The 24,804-nt window shown below is 54.1% G+C and overlaps 1 protein-coding gene across 1 annotated transcript; it reads left to right on the forward strand.

The window, feature by feature from the left end:
- Positions 1 to 1,837: 1,837 nt before the first annotated feature.
- GINS3 (GINS complex subunit 3) lies at positions 1,838 to 7,241 on the forward strand. The gene is made up of 3 exons (XM_075434032.1): positions 1,838 to 2,071; positions 2,343 to 2,576; positions 5,285 to 7,241. The coding sequence occupies exons 1-3, from the start codon at positions 1,898 to 1,900 to the stop codon at positions 5,513 to 5,515; spliced, it is 639 nt and encodes a 212-aa protein (XP_075290147.1). The 5' UTR covers positions 1,838 to 1,897; the 3' UTR covers positions 5,516 to 7,241.
- Positions 7,242 to 24,804: the final 17,563 nt, after the last annotated feature.

Here is a 24,804-nt window from a genome sequence, read left to right on the forward strand (position 1 = left end):
GCAAGATTTAAAAAACTGGTGCAAATTTGATTATCTTTGCATGGGTTTGACTCTGATCAAGATATTGAAGTACCAGCATGCTAATTAATTAAGACAAAACAGTATCAAATCACAATGGATCCAGCTTGAGCAAACAGCAGCATGAAGAATGCTGAGGTCGGAGGAATTAAAAGATAATTGAAGAGGCATTGGTTTACGCCTTAGTCATGGACTGAAAATGTCATTAAACAAATCGTCAAACCCTCTATAAATAACTCTGTCGTCATTTCTCAGGGACATTGTCAGGTCTTGAGTATCAACCCTGCTGAATTGTTTTTCCTCCTTACCAGAACAAAGACTGAAATATGTGCTAGATTATTACATTATATTTTATAGACCACTGTATATAGAAAGAGTAATGTTTTCAGCATATACAACTTAGGGAATACCAAGAAAACTTTAACGTGATGAAAAATGAACTGATTGCGAAAAAACAAAACAATGTCACAGGAGAAGCTGCCGGGCCGCGCCAAGAGCACGCTGCCGACAGGTTGACCATGAGCCAGCAGTGTGGCCTGGCTGCCAAGAAGGCCAATGGCATTCTGGGATGCATTAAGAGGAGTGTGGCCAGCAGGTTTTCGTCCAGCGACAGGAAGTTCTCCTCCGGGCCCAGCCCGGGGCCCACAGGGAAATACGCCTCGGACATGGCCTCAGTTCAAGAAAGATGAGGAGCTACTGGAGAGAGTCTGGCGGAGGGCTACGAGGATGATGAGGGCACTGGAGCATCTCTCCTATGAGGAGAGGCTGAGGGAGCTGGGCTTGTTCAGCCTGGAGAAGAGAAGGCTGAGAGGGGACCTTAGAAATGCTTATAAATATCTGCAGGGTGGGTGTCAGGAGGATGGGGCCAAGCTCTTTCCAGTTGTGTCCAGTGACAGGACAAGGGGCAATGGGCACAAACTGAGGCACAGGAAGTTCCATCTGAACATGAGGAAGAATTTCTTCACTCTGAGGGTGATGGAGCCCTGGCACAGGCTGCCCAGGGAGGTTATGGAGTCTCCTTCTCTGGAGATATTCAAGACCTGCCTGGACAAGGTCCTGTGCAGCCTACTGTAGGTGACCCTGCTTCGGCAGGAGGGTTGGACCAGATGACCCACAAAGGTCCCTTCCAACCCCTACCATTCTGTGATTCTGTGATTCTGCCTGCTCAACGCAGCCACATCCATCAGCCCGATCCTGCGCTCTGCAAGATGACCCATGTCCTCAACTGCCAATATGGAGCATGGGGATAAGGAACATCACCCGCCTGCCTTTTCACACAGCTAACCGACAGCTTCCGATGAACGTGTTTACGCCGCAAGGCTATCATCCCTCGGCCTGCTGGCACAGCCGCCGAGGGGCCAGCCATCGCAGTGGGCTGCCACTGCCCGCAGCTCAGGGGCTTTGTCGGGGAGCGACCCGAGCACGCCGCTGCCAGGGAGCCAGCGCCCAGCCTGCGCTGCCGCAAGCTCAGCCTGGTGCGTGTGTTCAGACGAGACAGGCCTCCGGGGCGGCCCTGACTGCCAGGCCCAGGCTGGCACGCTGCGGGGACCTGGCCCAGGGCCCAGTCCGCAAGCGGGCCAGAGACGCTGCTGTCCCTCGCTATAAAGGCTGTCGGCGGTGGCCAACCACCGGCGTGGCGAACGGAGGCAACACCTGCACGGACCGGACCAGGCCAAGCCAGGCAAGGCCAGGCCAGGCCAGGCCAGGCTTGACCCGGGCCAGCGCTAGGCCCCCGCCTCCCCTTGCCTCAGCCCCGGCCCCGCCGCCGGGGGGCAGGCGGTGCCACTGCGCATGCGCGGCCGCGGCGGTGGGCGGGGCTCGCCTGGCAGCGCGGGAGCGCGGAGGCGCCGGGTCCGCTGCGGCGCCCGCCCGGCCGGCCATGTCCGAGGCGTATTTCCCTGTGGGCCCCGGGCTGGGCCCGGAAGAGAACTTCCTGTCGCTGGACGACATCCTGATGTCGCAGGAGAAGCTGCCGGGCCGCGCCGAGAGCACGCTGCCGCGCCTGGCCTTCGCGCTGGGCCAGGGGGCCGGCGCGGGCGACGCCATCCCCGAGGTAACCGGCCATGGGGGGGAAAGAACTACAGTTCCCAGCAGCCACCGCGCGGGCGGGGCGGGGCGGCCGCTGGTGCAGGGGCGCGGGAGGCGCTGGGAGCTGTAGGCAGCGCCCACAGCCGGTATTATAACCACATCAGACTGTTCTGATAACGAAATTGGCCTTTTTGTAATACTAAACCTTCGTTAATAAAGTTCGCTGTCCGTCTTTGGGGTTGCTTTGCGTGTGTCGTCACGGCGAGGGTGGCTTTTGGTGTTTCTCATTGGTGCAGGGGTCGAAGCTGGAGGTGCCTCTGTGGCTGGCGAAGGGTCTGCACGACAGCAAGAGGAGGATCATTGCTGTGGAGCTGCCCAAGATGTACAAGGAAGCCTGGAGGACGGTGTTCAGCGCTGACGCCAACGTGGTCGATCTGCATAAAATGGGGCCCTACTACTACGGGCTTGGCTCCCAGCTCCTGAATTTTGACAATCCCGAGAATCCCGAGATAGCTCAGACTATCCTGCAGGCCAGTATCTGAACTCACTCTGGAGATGTGGCTTTACGTGTTTTTCCATCTTCCTCTTGATCCCAGCGGCTCAGCAGTCTTCAGGAAAAATAACCTGGTTTTAATCCACAGGACTTCTGGATCGAACATGGGTTTCTAGATCAAGCTGTAGGATGACCCTTTTGTCAGCTGCACAGGGTGGTGGTGGAAGCCTCAAGTACGCATCCAGGAGTGTAACTCTGGCTTGGAGTTTCCACACTGTAAATGTGATATTTCGTAAAATCCTATAAAGCAGGACTAGAGGAGACGTAAGATTATTTAATCGTGCCTGTGCTGCAAGGCAGAATGAATTCACCCTCTATTATTTCTGTTTTTCTGCCCTGTTTTTAAAGCTCTTTAATGACGAGACTTCAGACTGCTCTGGGCAATGTGGTTCAGTGTTTCGCCATCCTAATCTTAGAAGGCTTCCTCTAACATCTAAACTAAAGCTCCTTCACAGCGTTACAAGCTCTGTTCTGTTTGTCTTGTACAAAGTAAACTCTGAGGACAGATTATTCTCTTCCTTCCTGCAGCAGTCCCAGTTCATTTGGTACCTCTTCATGGGTCATGCTTTCGGACCTCTGATTGTCCCTATTGTGCGCTGCTGGTATCTTTCCAGTTGGTCTGCAGCCACTGTGACGTGCAGTGCCCTGAACAGCGTACAGCCTCCTGCTCGGGACTTGCGCTGGTGAAAACAAAATGATTACTTTGTGATTTTTGTAGGCCATAATGCTCCCCGCTCATCATGGTGCACCATCTTGTTTTTCACGATAGAGTGACATTGATACGAGTTCGGTTTGCAGCCCACAGTAAGAGGGTACAGATTGCATACGCCGACAGTCGTTCCTCTTCCTTGTACGGTTCCCTGTTTCTGCCTTAACATAAAACCTTACATTAGTCCCAGCTGAATTGCATCGTGTTGTTTTCACACCACCTTTCAAATTTATCAAGACCATTATGAATTAGGAGTTCTGCTCCCCGACAGGCTTGCAGTTGTCCCTCCTCCTGCATGTTGTTGGCTAATTTAATGAGCATCACTTCTGTTCCTTCAGTAAGCTTATTAATTAATATATTAAACAGTACCTGGTTTCAGATAGACCCCTCTTCACCTCCACTCGGTGTGTTCTTCCCCACTGACAGGAGCTGTGGGTTATTGCCTTCACTGACCGCCTACGGGCGGTTTAGGTAAATCTTGCAAGGATGGCCCGTGACAGATAGCGATCCGCTGCTTTTCCTCCCTGTGCGAGGCCTGGCACCCCACTACGACAGCAGACTAGGCTGGTCCCTCAGAGTTGGCTCTTGGCCAGTCTGTGTTGACTGTTACTCTTCTATTTTCTTGCAGAACTTGAAGTATAGTTTATTTATTCCAATATGTTTCCAGGAATTGACACTGGTGGATGTATAATTCCTCGGCTCTTCCTTCCTCCCTCTCCATCTCCCCTTTCTCTTTTGAAAGATAGATCCCATCTTTGCCAGTTTCCGGCGTTGTGTGCTCCTTGAGCTTTTAAAGATAACCACTAACAGCTCTGAGATTTCTTCAGCCAGCTCTCTAAGTAGTCTGGGATGATTGCTATTGGCTTTTTTCTTTCTCTGTTCTGCAAATGAAGGCTGATGCAGAGAAGCTTTAAAGCACTGCTGCTTTCTGCGAGTTGTCTGCTGAAAGCTTGCTTTCTGCAGTGAGGAGGTGACCACACCTTTCCTTGTCTTTTCTCTTTCTGCTAATGGACATTTCAGGAAAAAAGCCACATTAGCACACATTGCTTGTTGACAGTAAAATCAAAGTACGCAAGGTGTGCTTTCTCCTTATTAAAAGAAAGCAAGAGGGGAGTTGTGCTGACTTAAACAAAACACACAAAAAAAAACCCTCTTCCAAATACTCAGGAGGTATGAAAGTGAAGTGTAACTATTTGGTGACAAAGCCAAAATGAGAGTTATTAATTTATAATATATTTATTCTAGAAGTAAATCTGTAAAGTACTACAGTTCTGATCATTCTAAAATCAGTTTCTGAAATAATGAAACACAGTTTTCAAAGAGTTTTGACCCTTTTTTTTGTTTTGTTTTATCCTCAAAAGCAAAGATAAGGAGGGAAAGAAAAATCCTTAAATATGTCTTGTTGCTTAGCTTTTTAAGGTGTTATTTATTAACTGTAGATTTGGGGTTTTTGACTTTTTTTTTTGTGGTTAAGTGTTTTTTCAGCATACTGAATGCTTTACAGTGGTGGCTTGGCTTATCTTCCAGGCCGCTCACAAGTTGCAGCTTGTATGTTCCTCCAGCAGCTGCTGTGGCGTGAGATTCATTCCGCCCACTCTAAAGCAATGATTGCTGGTGAAGTGAGGTGGAATGGGTCGTAATTGTATTGTACCCTGCGGTCTGCTCAAGCCTGTCATTAGGAAGCAGCTGAACTCTTCATTCCCTGCTTGCTTCCCATCCAGTAAGTGTGTCAGGCACTTGTTCTGCCAGCACAGGCAGGAAATGCTTTGTCTTTGTATCCAAGGTTAATAGGTATTATTATTATTATAAATATCTTTGTGTCCAAGGTTAATAGGTGCTACTGTTTGCAGAGCCTTGGCTGGTTGTGAACTAGAGCCTACACCTTTGGCTTTTCTGTCATGAAAGCTCGTGCATCTAGCGTTTGAGCTGAAGAAGCTTCTGTGCTGCCTGTCAGTAATTCTGCTTCTCTTCTTCAGACGTTTGTTAGCCGTTTTCGGCGTATCATGGACTCCTCTCAGAACGCCTACAACGAAGACACGTCAGCGCTGGTGGCTCAGCTGGATGAATTGGAGCGCGCCTTATTTCGAGCTGGCCAGAAAGGGCTGAATGACTTCCAGTGCTGGGAAAAGGGACAGGCTTCTCAAATCACAGCTTCCAGTCTGGTCCAGAATTATGGGAAAAGAAAGTTCGCAGACACGGATGGTTAAAAGCCTGAAGAACATGCAGCTACAGCGGGGGACACAGAGAGATTTACAGTCTGTCTGCCGTGGAAGAGAGGTGAATCATCTTTGGGGGAGGACAGGCTCCCTGTCCATTAATGGGAATTCTCTCGAACATCTTTGGATTAGACCAGTGCAAATTTTAAAGGCAGATAGCAAGGGCATAAAAACTAGATTGCATCACATCGCTGGGTAGCTTTACAGCTTACTCATACCACTCCTCAGGATTTGCAGTTAGTGTTTGCTGGGTGGCTGAAGGATTTTCTAAAAGGGTAATTAATATTTATAATTCCTTACCTTCCAAATAGATCTTTACAATACCGGATCTGTTTGGAAGAAAGTGTAATTCTTTGTATTTCATCTTGCCCTTCCCATTCCAACCTCCTGGGAACTGCTGTTTCCAGGTTCCCCGTTCTTCTGAGAGCCCCAAGGATGTGGAAATACAGTCTGGTACAAACCGTGCTGAATTTTTCCCATTTTGTATACATTAAGGTGGAACAAGTGCTCTTTGTGAGGCAGGAGTGGTTTTCTTAGCTGACTTTTGTACACAGTGGTAGTGCCCCAGAGAAAAATGCCTCCTCTGGCCCATGCAGTGAGTGAAGTGGCCGTACAGGCCTTGCGTGCTTCCTCATCCTCTCTCTTCTTTTTGACCCTTGCGGGCTTGGTGCTGCATGGGGTGGAGGATGTTCTTGTTTGATGCGAGTGGCTTTCTGTGATGGGTGTTAAGCTCCTCCACTTGTTTCACAGAGGAGGCAACAGAAGGTAACAAAGACCTAGTCCAGACCGGATCAGAAGCAGCAACTTTAATGGAAATTCTCCCCATTATCAACCTGTGAGCCTTCTGCTATCCGATGAGAAATTGTTCTGATTACTAAATTTGGTTAATAGAAGGGACGGAGCCAATGAACTGAGTTTTCCTTCCTTCTGGTCCATCTAAATGATCCGAGCAAAATCATCCTAGTTAATGTCATTCTTGCCAGTAGGAGTGACTGGGGTTGGAACTTGCTAAGCAGCACAGTGGTTATCATCCCGTGTGGATGCCCTTAAACTTAGATTATCTGAAGTCCCATTGGATTGGAGACAGAAAGCGGATAGTTATCTCTGTAGGACATAGTTCCCGCAGTCACCAGGATGGTCGTCTTTTGGAAGCAGGTATTGGACATCTTATGGATGCTTCTAAGCATCTGTAGAAGGTGAACCTTGCAGCGTACCTAAGTGGAGGAGCCAGGCCGTAATGATACTGAGAGCTTCCTCTGCTGTGGGAATCGCTGGGAGGTGACAGCGAGATCCAGATCTTGAAGGAGTTGTTACTGGACTTGCAGATGCACCTGGATATTGGAGACTTCAAGCTGGAAACCTCAAGTCCAAAGGGTGCGTGGCCATTCCTTGGCCAGAGGAGTGAGAAACCTCAAGTCCAAAGGGTGTGTGGCCACTCCTTGGCCAGAGGAGTGAAGGCTCTGCCTGGGGAGGCAGTGAGAGGGGATGGTGTGCTGGCATCACGAGCGCCTTGGCATCTCCGCCTCAGCTGCACGGGGCCGGCTGCCGTGCCGCAGGAGACTGACAGGAAGCTGTGCCTCACAGAGCGTTCCAAGTACATGCAAGATCAAATGCTGCGGCACTCCATGACTTAGTGGCACATAATAGCCTGTGCATTTTCATGAAGCTTTTGTCAGTTGTCTGTTTCTGGATTTTTATGTTGAATAAACATTTTGTAAGGGGATGCTTGTAGTGTGAAATGTCTGTTGTTAATTGCCCTGCAGCGGAAAAGTTAGTCATAGATCGGAAAGCAGAGGTCTCTGCAAAACTGTGGCCACGATAGATAACACAGTCCTGCTTCTATCATTCCCCTGCTCTTCCAGGTCACGCAGTTGGGAGCTGCATGCGTGCAGTCATCTGAGTGTAGAAGTAGTTCCTGTCTGACTCGGCCCATGTGGGTAACAGCTGCTGTTTGCTGAAGTCGTGGGAGAGACACTGCCAACCAATCAATACGCGATTGATTTTATAAATTGCATTATTATGAAATGCAGGATGGAGGGAGGTGATTCTGTGTTACCTTGACTTTGTGGTGGAGTGGTGGGTGGTGGGTGGAAATGGGCTGTCTCTGTGTTCGCACCCTGCTGCTCCAAGCACTGTAGCGTAGACTTCGTGTAGCCTCTCAAGGCTGTGTTCAGTGCTTCAGCTGCAAGGGAATCCCACACAATCACAGGATGGTAGGGGTTGGAAGGGACCTCTGTGGGTCATCTAGTCCAGCCCCCAAGTTGGAAGCAAGTCCATCTGTGATGAGAAGCATTTTTGAATTGGAAGGGTTATTTTAATGAGGGGGTGGCTTTGAGATCTAGTTGGTTTATAACCAAAATCACCAGTCCGTCAGTTTCCGGGCTGGTTTTAGTGACATCCAAACTCATTTTCCTACATTTGTAAGAACATTTTCTTCTCTACTGCTGGGTGCAAAATGCAAGCAGACAGTTGCTCGTTTGCCAACATTTGGTGCAGCTACTTTCAGAGTGGGGAGAAAAAAATCCCTGAAGTAATCCTCAGTGGCACTGGCTTTTTGTAAGTAGGCAGTGCCACTTTTGATAACCCTGAGTGTTTGGGAATAAACACCAGTAAGACCCTTAAAAAATCTGATCCTGTAATTTTAAATTATGTTATTTGGTTAGTACGTTTGATATTCTGTAGATTTTTTTTTTTCCTCCTTGCTGGCTGGAATGCTTTTTTCCTACAGCACAACAAAAGAGTGCTCTGTACTTTTTATGAAAAAAAAGTCCTTTATGATTTATACAAACTGTCCTTTATGATTGCACTGCAGCAAGCTACAGGTTCGAGGAGTTTGAATTTGTGCATTTACAGTACGGCACAATAAATCCTTGTTACAGAACTATACAGAGTAGCTCTGAAAAGGCATTTAAAGTGTTTTCTCCCCATGTCTCTCTGCTTTTAAACTGGAGGACTACTGCTGTTTATGAGAAAGCAGTCCATAGACACATTTAACAGTATTGCCACAATGGTTTTCATTGCAATCCAATAAAGAACAGGCAAAATTTGATATGCTGATTAGTTATGCGTTCACATAAGAATATTTGTTTGGGTTTTAATGGCCTGTTTTTGAAAAGAAGTATGTGCTGGCCTGGCCCAGTCCTTCCCCTAAAGTGAGGAGTGGGACTCGGTGATCCCTACGGGTCCCTTCCAACTGGAGATACTCTGTGATGAGCCCCATCTGACCCACCTCGGGATGGTGTTGGTCCAGCCATGCCTTTAGAAGCTGCCTCTGCAACAGAAGCCCCGGCCTCCCGAGGCAGTCTGCTCCCGTGCCTGGCTGCAAGGCACCATAACCAAAGCTGGAGCTGCGCATTTACTGAGACAGCCAGAGACAAGGTCAGTCGAGCTTCCTGGCAGTGAATTCCTGTCGGAATGGGTAAGGAAACAGAAACATTTTCCTCAAGGTAAGTTTTACATTAACTTCTCGTAAAACTCTAGGCTCTTCTTCTTTATCTCTTCTATGTATTTTTTCAAGCAGGTGAGGCAGCCGTGGAAGGTTGACCCCCAGTTCGATACAAATATCTCTGCAACCAGAATACACACACTTTCTCACCGATCTGAATTACCCCGTCACAAAACATTCAGGTTTCTGCCTTGGTCTCCTTTGCTTCCTTGGTTTGTCCTCTGGCTTTGGTTTGGATTTGGGCAGCAGAATGAGGCGGTCGATTGCTTCTGCCAGGCTGGAAGCGATAGGCGGTGTCGTGAGGAGCAGCAGAAGGAAAGGTTTTGAGAACACACATACTGTAACACCACGTATTATTTTTATGAGAGCAACAGTGGCACCTAACTGAGCCTTTCTGATCTTCACTAGTGATTTTTCTACCTATTTTTCTAGTGACCAGCTATTACAATAGCTTCATTCAAAATTTTGATTGAACCAGTTGCTTAACGGAGATGTGATGTAATCGGTAATGGCAGAGTGTGAATGCTTGCTTCACACAGAGCTGCTCCTGTCCCCAGATGTGCTTTTTATAAAACACATTGTCCAGTAGCCCAGCATATGGCTCAGGAGTTTGTGGTTTTATTTATAAAGCCAGCTGTTCATCTAGTGCTGCCTCTGCTTGGCAGGAGGCAACTCAAAGCTGTTCCTTGCCTCAGTTTCCTTTTCTGACAGATGAAGGTAACGCTCCCTTATTATGAGTGCATTCTGTGCTCTGGATTGTAGGCAGTGTTTTTGTTACAGCAGATATGCCAGCCAGATTTTCCCAGCTCTGCTGCATCTGCCAGAGCTCAGATGCTTACTTGGGAAGGGCTAGTCAGAGCTAAAAGATTCCCCTTTTCAGAAATCGCTCTGTTTTCCTCGATCAGTCCCGTTAAACCCTTACTGCTAAGCTTCTGCAAGACTGCCACATATCTGGTAACTTATAAGTGCTTTTCCCACTCTCCGCCCTGCTCTCCTACCTGAACAGCCGCTTGGCCCTGCAGAGAGCGGCCGAGCGGGCTGTCCTAAGCCCACGTTTCTCCTCTGTCTTCCTGATCTTACCTGCTCAGAGCTGCTTCCACCAGAGCTGATGGCAGCCGGAGCATTAAATGCTGAATGGAACTGTTAGTGGAACTTTGTGCAAAAACTGGTGGAAGGATAACGGATTGCCCTGGCTTCATCATTTCACGCGAGTGAGTAATGAGGGAAGGCCGTGCACCCTTCCAACCTATGTCTGATGGTTTTGCTTTGCGAGGCTGGCTTTGGGAGCTCAACTCGAGTGGGTGTAACGTGCTGATGAGGCAATGTGATTCAAGTCTGCGGCTGTGCCAGTTCAGGCTTCCCTTGAAAGTGTCTCCTGGGTGAAGATCATCTGAGTACTTGCCTTGAGTTGCATCTTCCACCGCAGTGTTGCTGACAGGTGCTTCTTACATCTAGGTCCAGGGGGGCTTTTGGATGTGGGGACAGCCTGATGGCCTTTGTTCTGAAGCTGAACCTGATGCCATGTCAGCAGGACCCTGAGGATGGTGTGGACCCATTAGTGTCATGCACACATTGCTAGGTAGAGGATGGCAACCTGCTGTGGCTGGGTTGGAGCTGAATGTACAATGTTACTCGTGTATTGAGGTTTTATCTAGTTTATTGTGCCCTCTGACCCTGTGGGCACAACTCTCATCTCGTCAGCACTAAGGTACTTCTGCAGTGCATCGGGGCCAATGGAGCTGGAGGCTTCGCGCTGCGCTCTCTGCTCAAGCAGTATTGTCACCTCAGCGTATGTTGGATACACAGTTGTGTTGGACCTTCATACCCTGCTGGTGTTGCGCAGTTCTAGAGACACCGTCTGGCTCCTCTTCGGCCAGAGCCTGCAGTAACCTCTTTGCTGCTGGCTGAAGTGCACGCGCTGGGTTTTCCAGTAGTTCCCAGTACAGTTGGGAGCGGTGCCCACGGGAAGGCTGTGGCGGGGGGCCTGTGCATGCACTGCTGGGCAGCAGCCAGGAGAGGGGGCACCGAGCTTGAGACACTGTTTTTGTACAGGTCCTACCGTAACTGCCTCAAGCGGTACGTGGTGAGGACCCTGTTTGGCCAGTGAGATCAAGCTAGGTGTCTACGTGACTTTCTGCTGTACCTGCCGGGCGGAAACACAAGTCAAGTGAGATTTGAAGCGGAGTTTGGGTTTCACTACCTTGTCCTAGATTTGAGCGTCCAAGAAGAGTGGATGTCGTTGTTGGCAGAGGTGATGATAATGAAGTGTTACCGATGGCTGTGTAAGGAGGGAAGTGGTGGGAAAACTGCCAAGAAGGAGTAGAAGAGGAGGAGGTGTGCAGCCGGGCCGTGTCCGTCGATGCCAGGTGTGCAGGTGAAGGACCTGCGCGGTGCTGCTGGCGTATTCCTCCCTTGGAAAGCCTCAGAAGTGGAGCTGGGACGGAGCATGTGTGTGTTTGAAGGCTGTGAACCACAGAAGTCGGCAAGCGGAGACACCAGCAGGGCATATGCACGTCTTTTCCGTCTGCCAGCCCAAGCCCAGTGCTCGACACGTACCACCCAGAAATCCAAAGATCTTCTGCCAGGGACAAATTTGCCATCCTGTGGGCCCTGGCTGCGATGGATGGAGCGGTGGCTGTTCCCACTTCTACAATATGTCCTCATGAATTTGGTGGGACAAGAGGCAGGGAGAAGAAATAAAGTTGCATCTGCCCTCTTCTCCCCACCACGTGTTGGAGTGGGCTCTCCTGGCTGCCAAGGAGCAAGAAACGCAGCCTCGGAGAAGATGCCATCCACGGTCACCCTGGAAGCATCTGGCCGTGCAAGCAGCATGCCTGGAGCAAGGCGGGGTCCCGTTGGGTCTGCGTGGGCGGGAGACTGGAGGTGGGAAGAGATGATGGGCAGCAGAGTGGGGAGGGAGGGGGAGAGTGTCGGGAGGCTCTTCGGAAGCAGGTCAGTGTTCAGTGTGGTACTCCCTCATCTGAAGGGGTCCTGAAGTGCCTCTGCTTACCATTGTAAACAGAGTAACATCTCAGCAGATAAACTGCAGGACCGCTTCCTGGCTGCGCATTGTCGCATGGTTTGTCTGAGGCCAAAGGCTGGGGTGAAGAGAGTCGGAGATGCGTGGGAAGGCAAAGAAGAGTAGGAGGCAGGAGCTGGGGAGGGACCTCAGAGGGTGAAAAGGAACTCAGAGGGCGCTTGAGACAAGGCTCTAAGACAAGAGGGAAGTGGAAGACAGTGAGCTTCCACCTCCACTGGACACTATTTCCATGGAGGATGCTTAGAGGGTTTTGCTTCACCGAGGACGTTGCTCCCCTTCCTTCCTGGCCAGGGGTTCCTGCACAGGCGCCAGCCTTGCCAGGAGCCCAGCAGAGCTGGCCCCACGCCACTGCGCTCGGGAGGCTGCGTGCCGGGAGCAGAGCATCGAGCAGAGCACGCGCTGCCGCCGCCGGACCGCTCACCGGCTGCTGTGGAAAATTACCAGGGGCGGCACAGCCCCAAGAAGCCAAGGCGTTTGTTCTGGTTTTCAAAACACTTCATTAATGTCATTGACAATACCAGCAGGTCCCTGAAATCAGCATGCTTCTATTTTTGAAGAGCTGTTCCTCACGGCAGGCAGCCAAGCAGCGCCAGTGGCCTTAGTATCCTTTCTATCTGGACGGGCAGGACACACCGTGGTCATTCGCCTCTCATTCGCCTCTGTGAAGCCGCAGCTCTTCGCAATGCTCCCCCATACCTTGGGGGGAAGGTGCCTTCTTCACACTTTCCAGCTAACCCTGTGGCAAGGCAGAAGTCCCTTGTGGTTTAGGACGGAGACCGCTTCTCCTCTAGATGCTGAGTCGCAGGCGAGGCGCAGGCAGTGCCCGGGCTGAGCAGGGTTTGGGGTGCAAGGAGCGTGTAGGGACACACGGAGTTCACCAAGCACGGTGTGCGCTGCCTCAGTGCTCTCTGGCTGTGCCTGGGTGGAGGCGTGGAGCTTCAGGCACAGCTTCTCAGGGAGCAGCACGTAGTGCCGATGGAGCAGGCGAGGGATGCGGCTGCCTGGGTGCCTGTTCCGTGGCAGTACCGCATGCTGCCGTGTCAGGATGGGGCATCGCTGGAGCTGCGGGGAAAGCAGCTGGCGTTCCCCGGGGGAAGGTGAGGTTTCTCTGCTCATCAGCTCAGCCTCCTTGGAGGCATAAACCACGGGGCCTGCTGCTCCCGGGCTCCAGCTGGACGGCATAGGACTGCAGCAGCACCCCAGCACCAAACCCATTTCATGCTGGTGTTCTCTCCAAAGTCTGTCTTTAATGCCTGATGTTGCGATATCAGAGCTGTGCTTGAGCCACGGAATCACAGAATCACAGACTGGTAGGGGTTGGAAGGGACCTCTGTGGGTCATCTAGTCCAACCCCCCTGCCGAAGCAGGGTCACCCAGAGCAGGCTGCACAGGACCGCATCCAGGTGGGTCTTGAATATCTCCAGAGAAAGAGACTCCACAACCTCCCTGGGCAGCCTGTGCCAGGGCTCCATCACCCTCAGAGGGAAGAAGTTCTTCCTCGTGTTCAGCTGGAACTTCCTCTGCTTCAGTTTGTGCCCATTGCCCCTTGTCCTGTCACTGGGCACCACTGGAAAGAGTCTGGCCCCATCCTGCTGACACCCATCCTGCAGATATTTGTAGGCATTGATAAGGTCCCCTCTCAGCCTTCTCTTCTTCAGGCTGAACAAGCCCAGCTCCCTCAGCCTTTGCTCGTAGGAGAGATGCTCCAGTGCCCTCATCATCCTCGTAGCCCTGGCACTTCAATGCATTGCGAACTGCTCTTGTGCCTGTTTCAGGCTCAGGTTCTCTTTGACAGCTACACATTAAAAGTATTTTACTTTCAATTAGCCTAGAAAATGGAGGGGGGACCCCAAGGCTGAAGGTTACTTTAAAGCTTGGAAGCCGACTTCTGGTTAGGCTGGAATCCTGTAAGCTCCAAGAAAAACAGCTGCACTGTAAGAAATCCCAGTTTGCCTGCAGATGAGGTTGAGCAACTGCAGCCCTCAAGACAGTCCCAGACTTATCCCCCTCCAGATTTCTCTGTGCCTGGAAACGAGCAGTGGTAAGGAGATGCCTCCGGCGGGTCGTGATAGTGCTGTTCCACCTCTGTTGTGATGCTGCAATACAAAAAACATGGCAAAAAGCAAACAGAGGTTGCAAGAGCCCAACCTGCACTCTTGGCTTGTGTGGCTTGTAAGGCTGGGCCCATCTCTAGCTGTCCTGTTGGTCCCGTGAGGGCTCTGGGTTCTCCCTAGGTAAAGCAGAAGCACAAGGAGGATTGTAACAAACTCTCACTAACAGGAAGTTTTTGCTGGACATAAAAGGCAAATTTTTCTCTGACTTCAAGCCAAGAAGCTGCCAAATGCTTAGGATGCAGCGTGGCATTTTTCCTCCGGCATCAGAGCAAAAGGGCAGTGAGGAGATGGCCACACAACAGAGTGGTCCCATAGCCGGGGGGCTTGGCAGCGATGCACTGGGGAGGAAGCAGCAAAGCAGCTACAAAAATCAAGGGACCATCGGAAGGATCCTTGGATGTGCCTGTTTCTCGTGCTGTGGGACCGTCCTCTGCAGGGCGGGTGCATCTTGGCAGGCAGGCTGCCATCCAGCAGTGATTTGAGATGAGTTCCTTGCCTTCGCCTCACTTACAAATACAATATTTGCCGTTTCTTTGGGTGTTTAATTGGCACCTGGGGGAGTGGGAGCTGTTGGATCCTGCAGCCCCTTTCCTAAGTGCCCGGGGGTGGCAGAACGGCCGCTTTGACTGCGGGGGGACAGCTCTGTGCCTGGGGTCAGGGAGCAGAGGCTCGTGGGCTTGCGCGGGGAGCCGTGCACGGTCCTGCTCATCACTAACAGAACAACTGTTGGAGTCACGCTCTTTGCAAAAGCTTGTGGAGAAGAGGCCCCCCTCGCCTGTGCCGGTGGAGCCCCAAGGCACGCCGGCGGAGGGGAGCAAGGCAGAGCCAGCTGCCGCCCGCGTTCTCCCGGGCAGGGCCGCACTCCCTCGTACTGCGCCTGGGAATCGGCAGGCAGGGTTCCTCCAAGTCTGCACCAGATCAGCAGGGTTTATTGCAGTCATGGTGGATTTACCAAGCCCTGCCTGGGGGCTGAGCTGTGGTTTTTCCTTTCAGTCTGGGCTCTCGGGTGCAGGGATGCAGCTCTAGCTGCCTGGCTGTGTGTTCATCCCGTGCTGATGTAGACAGAACGGGGTGAACAGCTCATCGCCTCCCTGGACGGCCACGCTGCTTCGCTGATGAGCACTGCTCTGCATTTACACCAGCACCCTCCAAGTGAGGCCATCCCTAAGCAGCCCTGAGCATCGCTGCAAAGCAATCCCACCCTTACCCCCCCGGAGCCCCCCAAGTCCCGGCTGGCCAGGTGGCACCCAGCACCCTGGGACTTCAGCCGAGTCAGCAGGGCAGGATGGCACGGGGCAAGGAAAATTACTGTGAATCAGGCCTTGGGAACATCATCTGCTTCATGGCAGAGACCGATTTAATCTCCTTAGTGATCGCCTCAATCGTAGAATCAGCAGGATGCTAATTAATTGAGAGGCACTCAACGACAGACTTTGAGATCCCTCCTGGCTTTAAGTGGAACCCGTTTGGGTTTGGCAGTTGTAGCTGGCTGCTCTCCTAACGAGCGGCTCTGCCTTGGGGCTGCAGCCCTGCATGGGTGGCTTTGCACTTGTCACCCCATGGCTGCCCATCCCTCTCTGCCAGCTGGGGTGTCCGTACGCCAGGGAGATGATGCCGAGGAGGCACCCACATCACCCTCCTGCTCCTGGCTCTCGGCCAAGGAAGCCAGCAGACGTGGGTGTCTGCGACCCACCAGACCCCTCACCCTGCCTCTCCCCAGCCCCTCTGACCTGGAAGCTGACCCCTCACCTCCACAAGCCGATTAAGCCCAGATGCTAATTGGCTGTGACAGCTCATTTTGTTGTCTTGCGTTTAGCTATTGATGGGATGCGTGTGACTAGATTCGCGGCGAAGGTCAGCGCCAGGCTGGGCCAGGGCCTCCTGTTTGGTCCAGCCCAGGACGTGGGATGGGTCTCCCGAGGCTCTACCAGGACCGGCTGCGAGCCAGTGGTACAGTCACACAGCCGGCAACAACATCAAGGATGAGTTTGCTCCAGTGCTGTGCAACACCCTGCCGCCGGAGAACGTGAAGGCTGGAGGAGAAGTGGGACTGAATGGGTATTTGGCACCCACTGGTGAAAACCACTCTTTCCAGGGCTGTTCGACACGAGGATTGGATTTAAAGCCACCGAACTGGGAGGATGCACAGGCCAGGACAGCACCTAGTATCCAGCCCTCCCCAAATCAGTTTGGTGACTTCATCTTAGTCTTGTGCTTCTCCTATAAGGGACAGGGCTAAACAGGGAAGGAGAGGGCGAGCGGGCAGGGAGATGGGCGCTGCGGGGCTGGTGCTCCCACGCATGCACCCCTGCAGCCCTCCTGGTGCCAAGTGGGGTCCAGGCTGCGCTTAATGGGAAGCTGCTGAAATTCGGTGCCTCCAGCTCAGGCAGGCATGGTAGGGGCTGGAGGGGCAGCAGGCTGGCTGCGTGCAGGGCAGGGGGGCATGTTCAACTCCCCACCGTCACCCAAGTGCCTGCGCTTTCGTCATGGCTGAAAGTTGAGCGTCTTGAGAAAAGAACTCTAGAAATGCTTCCCCTCACTGGTGGGTCAGGGTGTCCTCAAGTCCCCTATCTCCAGTTCAGTACAGGGAGGCTGATGGAGGCTCTCCAGAGAGGAGCAGCTGCTGAGTGAAAGGGCAGTGAGGTATTGTGAGGACACATTGGTGGGTTTTGATTAAAAGCTCCAAAATCCTGTCTGAGGCACTCCAGCATACTGAATGCGCCTTTCCAAGGAGCTGGAGAGCCAAGAGAGGAAGGTTTATGGTCCTCCAGTGAGCCACGAGCCGTGGGAGGAAGGGCTGAAGACCTGCCTCTGTGGTGGAGAGGGTTGTGTTGCAAAGGGGTGATGCTAAGCATTAACCTGCTGTCCTGGGACAGCATGTGATGGTGCCTTTGGCCAGCCCTCTGCCTCTCCCCCAGCATCTGCCAGGTCCACGGCTCAAGTGCAGCACAACGAGAGTGCATTAGGGAGGAGCGGGATGAAATCGTTAGGACCAATGGATCCCCCTAGAGCTAGAGGTATTGATCAGCTGCAGGCCAAGGAGAAGGTCAGGGACAGAGCTGGCAGGGCGCAGGCAAGGGTAGCTGGGTGCTTGGCTGCTTCTGGGAAGGCTTTTGGGACAAGCACAGAGGAGGGGCTGTGGGTGGCTGCTCGGGCTCCTCCAGATGCCTTCTCGTGCCCGGGCGAGGACTGGCCATGCTGGAGCCCTTCCTACGGGCGCTGCTTTGCTTTGCCCTGCTGCATGCCCCTCCTGACCCAGGCACCCCAGCAGGGAAGCTGATGCCTGGAAAACCCCAGACGTGTTCCCTGTGCTCCAGGCTCCTCTCTTTTCATGACTGTGACCCTAGGGACCCCCCAGCCCTCGGGACAGAGCTGGTTCCCGAGTTTGAGCACAGAGGGGAGAACCCAGATCTAGCCTTCTGCAGGGATCAGCAGCATCTTGCTTTCTCAGCAGGAGGGTTGCCAGGCTCACCTGAGCTTGCTTATCTTTCCGATGTTGGAAGCCATATATAATCTGCTTTAAAAAATCTGCCCTGCCAACCTCAGGGCCTCCGTGTCACTGGGAAAGTGGTCTCTGTTTCAAGACCCAAGTGCCCTCAGATGCTGGCACATCCTGGTGTCACCACGAGGCGACCATGGGATGTGCTCGTGAGGATCCTGGGCACCCCGGCAGGAGTGGGACCCCCTCCCCACCTCATGTCACCAGCCAGCGCAGGGGTGCAGCCCATGCACGCCCGGTCCCTGTGTCCCCAAACGGTGGCAGCTGAGGAACAGTGGAAACTCTGAGAACAGTGGGGCCTCCCCACTCCATCCCCCTCCCCTGAAACCACCGTGGCAGCTCGCAGCCAGGGAAGCCAGCCCTCAGAAATGGCACTGCCCCGCTCTCCAGGGGAGGGTAGGAGCAGACAACTTCGCTCCATCGCGATGGGCGCTGCATAATTGGAAATGCTGATTAATGCTGCCGTTGGGAATGTGCCAGCCTCTGGCCTCCGAGGAGAGCGACCCTGCTCTGTCTCATGCCTATCAGCTTGCTAGATGCTTCTGCACGCATGCAGTCACTCGCTGAACAGCTCGGCTCTGCTCTGCTGACAGGTATTTATTTAAAGCCCAGCTTGGCTCTGAAAAGGGGCGGTCGCAGCGGCGGCACAGTTGGGCCAGGCACTGCTGCTGCCTGCTCCTGCGGCTGGGAGGAGCAGGGAGGGATGGAGGGGGCTGCTGGGAGAGAAGGGCAGCCCAGCCACTCACAGAGGGGCTGCAGGTGGACTCTGCAGGTGAGGAACTGGGAAATAGCACCTCCAGAAGAGGTGTCTCCTGGGGCTGGGAGAAGTCTTCGTGCGCCAGGCCCGTTCCTGCAGCTGTCTGTCTCTCCTGGTGCCTCTCTATGTGTCTTGAGGTGTTGGTCTCCCTGGCGCACAGAGCAGCAGAGACATTCCCTCAGCACCCAGGACTTCAGTCTCCTGGGACGAGCCGTTCCTGGGGCGGCTAAGGGGCTGTTTTTATCCACACTCCCTGCCGGATGCATCTGATCCCGCCACTCTGGAAAGCCATGTGCTGTCCCTACTGCGCGGAGGCAGGAGCGCGAGCAGCTGCCAGCTCCCAAGGGACCCCCACATCACAGAATCACACAGAATCACAGGACGTTAGGGGTTGGAAGGGACCTCTGTGGCTCACCCAATCCAACCCCTCTGCTGAAGCAGGGTCACTCAGAGCAGGCTGCACAGGACCGCATCCAGGTGGGTCTTGAATATCTCCAGAGAAGGAGACTCCACAACCTCCCTGGGCAGCCTGTTCCAGGGCTCCGTCACCCTCAGAGGGAAGAAGTTCTTCCTCGTGTTCAGCTGGAACTTACTCTGCTTCAGTTTGTGCCCGTTGCCCCTTGTCCTGTTGCTGGGCACCACTGGAAAGAGTCTGGCCCCATCCTCCTGACACCCACCCTTAAGATACTTATAAGCATTTATAAGATCCCCTCTCAGCCTTCTCTTCTTCAGGCTGAACAAGCCCAGCTCCCTCAGCCTTTCCTCGTAGGAGAGATGCTCCAGTGCCCTCATCATCCTCCCAGCCCTTCGCTGGACTCTCTCCAGTAGCTCCTCATCTTTCTTGAACTGGGGAGCCCAGAACTGGACACAGCACTGCAGATGGGGCCTTGCTAGGGCAGAGTAGAGGGGGAGGAGAACCTCCCTCGACCTGCTGGCCACACTCTGCTTAACGCACCCCAGAATCATCTGAGCTGCTCTGGAGCCGGAGCGATGCCTGGTTGCATCAGCCCTCTGGGCTGGTGTGGGAGGAGGAGGAGGGGGAGAAGGAGGAGGAGGGCCTGCCTCTCAGCCTCCTGCTCACTTAGGAGCGGGGATATCTCCTTCTGGCTCTCCATGCCCACAAAGTGCAAAGCCCAGGCTGAGATCAGAGTCCAGCAGCTTCATTGCAAGGAGAAGGGAGTTCCAGGCATCGTGGTACCGCACGCATGCTGCGGGCACTTAGCTCCAGGGCCAGATACCACCCTCTGCAGATCAGCTTTGCTCTGCCGTGCTCAACGCAGCGGATAGACCCAGATCTTCAATTGCAGAGGTGCCCGTGCAGGGGCAGCTTTGGAAACAGCTGACAGCAAAGTCCCCGGGGATGCCTTGTTCCAAGCCCAAGAGTGCAGCTGAGCCGTGGGAATTTTTCTTGGTGGATTGCTGGGTATTTTTGTTTTCTGGCGTTTAGACAAAATCCTCCTGTTTCCCTGGGGCAGAGGGGCTGCGAGCGCGGGGAGGAGCAGAGCTTGGAGGACCAGCCATCCTGCAGAACTGATGGGTGACTCGAGCAGTGAAAGGGGGGGACTCAGGGTCCAAATGAACAGAGGAACTTGAACGGGGCCCAGCCCTATTAGAGGGACGTAGGAGAACATCTCATTAGGGCAGAGCCCGCAGTCAGGATGGAAAATTACTGGTGGCCCCGCGCTCTGAGGGCAGGAGGCAGCCAGGGGGGCTGGTGGCCTGCCAGCCCCAGCACATGCTTGGTGCGGTGGTGGGGAGCAGGCAGGGCACAGCGCATCTCTGCCCCGCGCCAGGTCACGCAGGCAGTGCCCCCCGTCCCGCGCTCGCGGGCTGCACTCTTGTCGAGGATGCTGAGCTCCCTGCAGGATTGGATCTTCCCAAGCAGCCGCAGTGAAATGGGTGGTGGCAGGTGGGAGAGCGGCGTGGCTGGCTCCTGCCTGCTGCTGCCTGCAGCCCAAGCCGTGAGTTCACATGGGGCAGTGCCACGTCGCTGCCTCCCGTGGGCTCTTGGCAGGGTTTGAGGGATCTCTTTTGAGGTGTCCAAGGTCTAATTGCCCTGCAGTCAGTCTAGCCCTGATTATTTTCGAGCCAGCAAGCTGTGAGATGCAAGGGTGGGGCAGATTGTGCCTATGCTAGGGTGGGCAGGCAATGGGGTGCAGGATGGGGCCCATCACCTCCAGCACTGCTGCCTCAAGCCCAAGCCAGCCTGGAAGCCTGCTTGCTACGGTGGTGGCTGCACAGCTTGTGGTCGCATGCCTGGCAGATACCCCTGCCTCAGCACAAGCATGTCCCGGCGGCCACCGAGGTCACCCCCTCACTGCTCTGTGTGCACTGCTGGTTTCTGAGAGACGGCGCCTGAGCCTTTCTGGAAATAGGCCCCTAGAATATGTCTCACCATCCGCTAATTCTCCTTGTCTCTCCCCCTTTGAACAGCTTGACTGAAACAGCCCATCAGAGGTCCACGGCTGAGCAAGGCAGGGCCAGCAGCCACATGCTCCAAATAATGCCTTTATTTAAGGACGGCAATAAAAACATCACGCTCACGCACAACCAAGGCTAAATTTAGCTCTGACTCCTCTGTGCATCATCACTGGACTGCGTGCGCCTCGGGGTGGTACCTAATCCCCGTGACACCCTTCGATACAGGCACATCGACCGCGCCGATCCCCTGCCCAGCCAACATGGGCAGCCAGCACCTCTGCCCCAGGCTGCTTCTACTCCTGCCCCCAAAATAGCCCCTTGCGCAGTGCAAGATGCACCCTGGAGCTGTCAGCCATGCGTCAAACCCTGCCCTGCCTCGGAGCCTGGAGTCAGACCTCTGCTCCCTCGCCGGTCACCTCTATGGTCTCTCTCTGCCAGTGGCGGCTGCGTGCTCCATCCGTCACCAGCTGTCCTCCAACGGATGGGTCCTCGTGGCACTGGGTGCTGTGGGAAGGGTGGCCAAGGGGTGCGGAGGTGCCTGCAGCTCACCTCTGCCAGGTTGAGACGGCACCGTGGTCCTTGCAACAGCTTTGAGGAGGAACAGGGCTGGGCTAGAGCATTTTTGTTCAAGTTTCACAGCCTTTACCCTCTTTTTCATGAAATCTCTCCAGCTTTCTTCCAGAGACGGGGGAAATGAAAGGTCCCAAGGCCTCATGTCCTGCCACCTCCCCTCTGCCAGCAGCGGCATCGCTGGGCTCAGCAGTTCTGGCCCCTCTGCCCCTCCACTTGCAAGTGTGACTGCTGAGGCAGCTCCAGTGCCGGGCATCCCGGCTGAGAGGGCAGCCCATTGCTCTCAGGCTGCTCTTGTTCAAGAGAGGTGACTCTTGGAGAGGGAGGGGGCCCTGCTGGCAGCTGAGCTGTCACTGGAGCTTTGTTCTGGAACCCCCGCAGCATCCCCATCTCAGCTCGCTTTTCCCCATCCACCTGTCCCGCTCTCTGCCACACCATGCTGAAAGTGGAGCTGCCATAAGGCTGCCTGGGGAGAAGGCTTGTGAGCCTGGCAGCCCCTGCCCAGGCCCAGCAGCTCCGTGCCTCAGTTTCCCTGTCAACAAAGCCCACAAGGAGAACTCCTGCATGGAGAGACATGAAACCTTCACATGGATGTTTCCAGCTTGCAGCGGTGCTCGGTACGGGCAGACCTCCATCTTTGCCACAAGGGACGGGACGTCCCTCAGACAGCTGCGGCCCAACCTCAACATCATCACTGACATCTCTGGGTAAAGGGCTCCTCGAGTCCTAGGGAAGCGCCGGTGCCACGGCAGCACCTGGAAGTCAGCATCAGGGGTGTGTGGCTAAAGGCTGGGAGATGACACAACTCTGCTAGCAGCGTCCCCAAGTCCCCAGCAAGGTCCAGGGGAATCCCTGTGCCAGGCTGTGACCTCCCTGATGCCATCTCTGGAGCCAGACGTCTGTTTGACTGGGTCAGCATCACATGGTTGAGCTAAAAGCAAAGGGAAAGCCACGTGGAAAACGTCATGTTGGCCTGCATTAAAAACGCAGTGAAAAATGATGTGGAAAAATCCATGCTGTCAAACTCCCTCACTTCCCTTTAATCGTGCAATTCAGGGTGCGGATGGCTCTGCGTGCAGGTGATTTCTGGACCCCCGCATGGGGTGACACCCCAGTCCCTCCAGATTAGAGCATGGAGAGCCTGTGCTCTTCCTGAGCCTAATTAATCATGCAATTATTTCAGCCACATGGCCCTGCTCCTTTGGCAGGGTAGCCATTTGAAAGCTGGTATTTGATAAAGTTGGACATCACGCGAAGAAGATAAATCTCCAGTGTGAAAAATCATTTATTTCTGTAGAAGTCTCTGGCAAATGGAGGAAGAGGAGGTTTAAATTTGCACAACATCAGGAAAATCTGAATCCGACCCTATCTCATCCCCGATGAGTTCAGAGGAAAACCCTGGAGCCGCAGAAGAGGGTGGAAGGCAGCCCTGAAAGCAGGGAAGATCTGACCCCGCTGAAGCGCTGGGTGCTGGGCTGGCTCCTCACCGAGGCATTAGAGGTTCCCTGTGCTCCCTGACATCCCAGGTGTTTCCTCCCTTCGAGGTGAGAAGGCGAACACAGCCTGGATGCCAAGCTCCTGGTGACTCCGGGGAGAGGCTGAAATCAGCTGAAAACTGGTTGCCATCCAAAAAGCCTGGGACAAGCTGTGAAAACAGATGTACCAGGGATGGAGACGGATGTCTCTATCAGCAGACAACCCTCCAGCCCCTCAGCAGGCGTCTGGAGGATGAGCTGCCCACGGCTGCTCTCAGGGCACCCCACGGCCCAGCAGCAAAGGGTGCCATGAAGCACAGGGGTATAATGGCCACCGTGGCTGGCCGAGGGGCCAGGAGGCTGAGGTCCGTGATACCTGGTTCAGCCCAGCTGCTGAGAGCAGCCCGTGGGCACTCGCTGTTGTCCTGGGAATCTAGGCCTGGGGGAAAACTTGGATATCTGGATGAGAGCAGTGCTAACCAGACCCTGGTTCAACCCCCGTGAGATGCCAGCACTGCTCCCGAGGCCCATGGCTGGCTGTTTACAGGGACTGCTAAGAAATCACTTTCCAGGGCTAGCCTAGGTCTGCTGCCAGCTGGTCCCCAGGAGCTCCAGGACAGAGGTTGTCTCCGAGAACCCAGCCCCCAAATCCTGACCCTCTTGCAGCATCTTACATGGACCCCTCTTGGTGTAGGAGAACCTGAGCCTCATGCATCCTACAAGCAACCTCGGCTTTCCCACGCTGACAAGTAAAGAACACTGAAACGCAGAATGAAGCAGCATCAGGCCCTGACATATGCACGCCATCTTTGCAATGGAGATCTGAGATGTTTTGCCTGGACTCTCCTGGCAGAAATGCCCAGCAGGGAACAGGAGCAAGAGACAGCTAGGACACCAGACCAGACCACAGCCCTGCCCCTGGGGAGCACCCGATGTCCTCCCAGCATCGCGTGGGGCTGGGTTTGGTGGGGAATCAGGTCTGTGGAGGGGAGCTGATGAGGTCCTCAGCGGTTGCCCCATGGGGATGTTTTGAATGGCATCTCCTGTGCAGTTGCCTCAGGCAACTTGGGAGTGGAGACTGCTACATCTGTAACTGTGGAAAAAATTAATTCAAGTGATACTAAAGAAGTACAGAGGAAGGAAGAGTGACAGGACAGGCTTGCTCAGCTCGGATGCAAGCGGGAATCAGCCCTTGCTCTAGGGGCAGGCTGGGGCCCTCTGTCCTTGCTGGACCAGCTGTCCAATTTCAGGACACAGCCTTGCTTCACACCCTGCCACCTTGGGAGCACCTGGCTCCGTTAGAAACCTGGGCACTACTGCAAGCGTGGCGAGCAAAGCTTTACAGACTGGCTGCCCTTGCAGAGCTGGTGGCTCCTGATGATGCGGGATCACAGCCTGGGCAGAGGGAGGCACCACCAGCATCCAAACCTCATGCAGAAGATGTGAGGGTCCTGCATCTTCCCCACGGTGGGACCAGCCCTCTCCAACCCCACCTCCCTCATGGCCGTGCTCACAGCCCCTGGTTTCGCCTGACCCAGCCATCCATCCACAACCTCCTCCTCTGCCCCCAAGAGCTGCCACCCTACACCCCCAGCATCAATAAGTGGGGGCGTCGTCGCCACCCCAGCCAAGGCCTCCACTCTCGGGTGATCCTTCAGACACTGTAGCTATCACCATCCTCACTCCCTGGCATGTTCCTGGGTGCTTGCAGGCCCTTTCGCCTTCATGGCCCCAATCCCCAGGACTCGCTAGACCCCCTGGCCATAACGGCTCTGTTCCAGGTGTCCCTGTTGCACAGGTCCCCTCTTGTCCCAGGATCCTCCTGGGCACCTTGTTCATCACTGTCCCCTGCTCTCGGGGACTCCCAGCGCTCTTGGACATGGCCCCATACCTGGGGCTCCCCAAGGCTCCCACTATCCCCTGCTCCTGGGACCACATGACCACACGGACCCCCTGGAC

Source organism: Opisthocomus hoazin, chromosome 12, assembly GCF_030867145.1.
Source record: "Opisthocomus hoazin isolate bOpiHoa1 chromosome 12, bOpiHoa1.hap1, whole genome shotgun sequence".
Lineage (NCBI taxonomy): Eukaryota > Metazoa > Chordata > Aves > Opisthocomiformes > Opisthocomidae > Opisthocomus > Opisthocomus hoazin.

Coding starts and splice junctions, on each gene's coding strand:
- GINS3 (XM_075434032.1), top strand. CDS start 1,898: ATGTCCGAGGCGTATTTCCCTGTGGGCCCCGGGCTGGGCCCGGAAGAG. Junction 2,072..2,342: donor CGGGCGACGCCATCCCCGAG/GTAACCGGCCAT, acceptor TCATTGGTGCAG/GGGTCGAAGCTGGAGGTGCC. Junction 2,577..5,284: donor TAGCTCAGACTATCCTGCAG/GCCAGTATCTGA, acceptor TCTCTTCTTCAG/ACGTTTGTTAGCCGTTTTCG.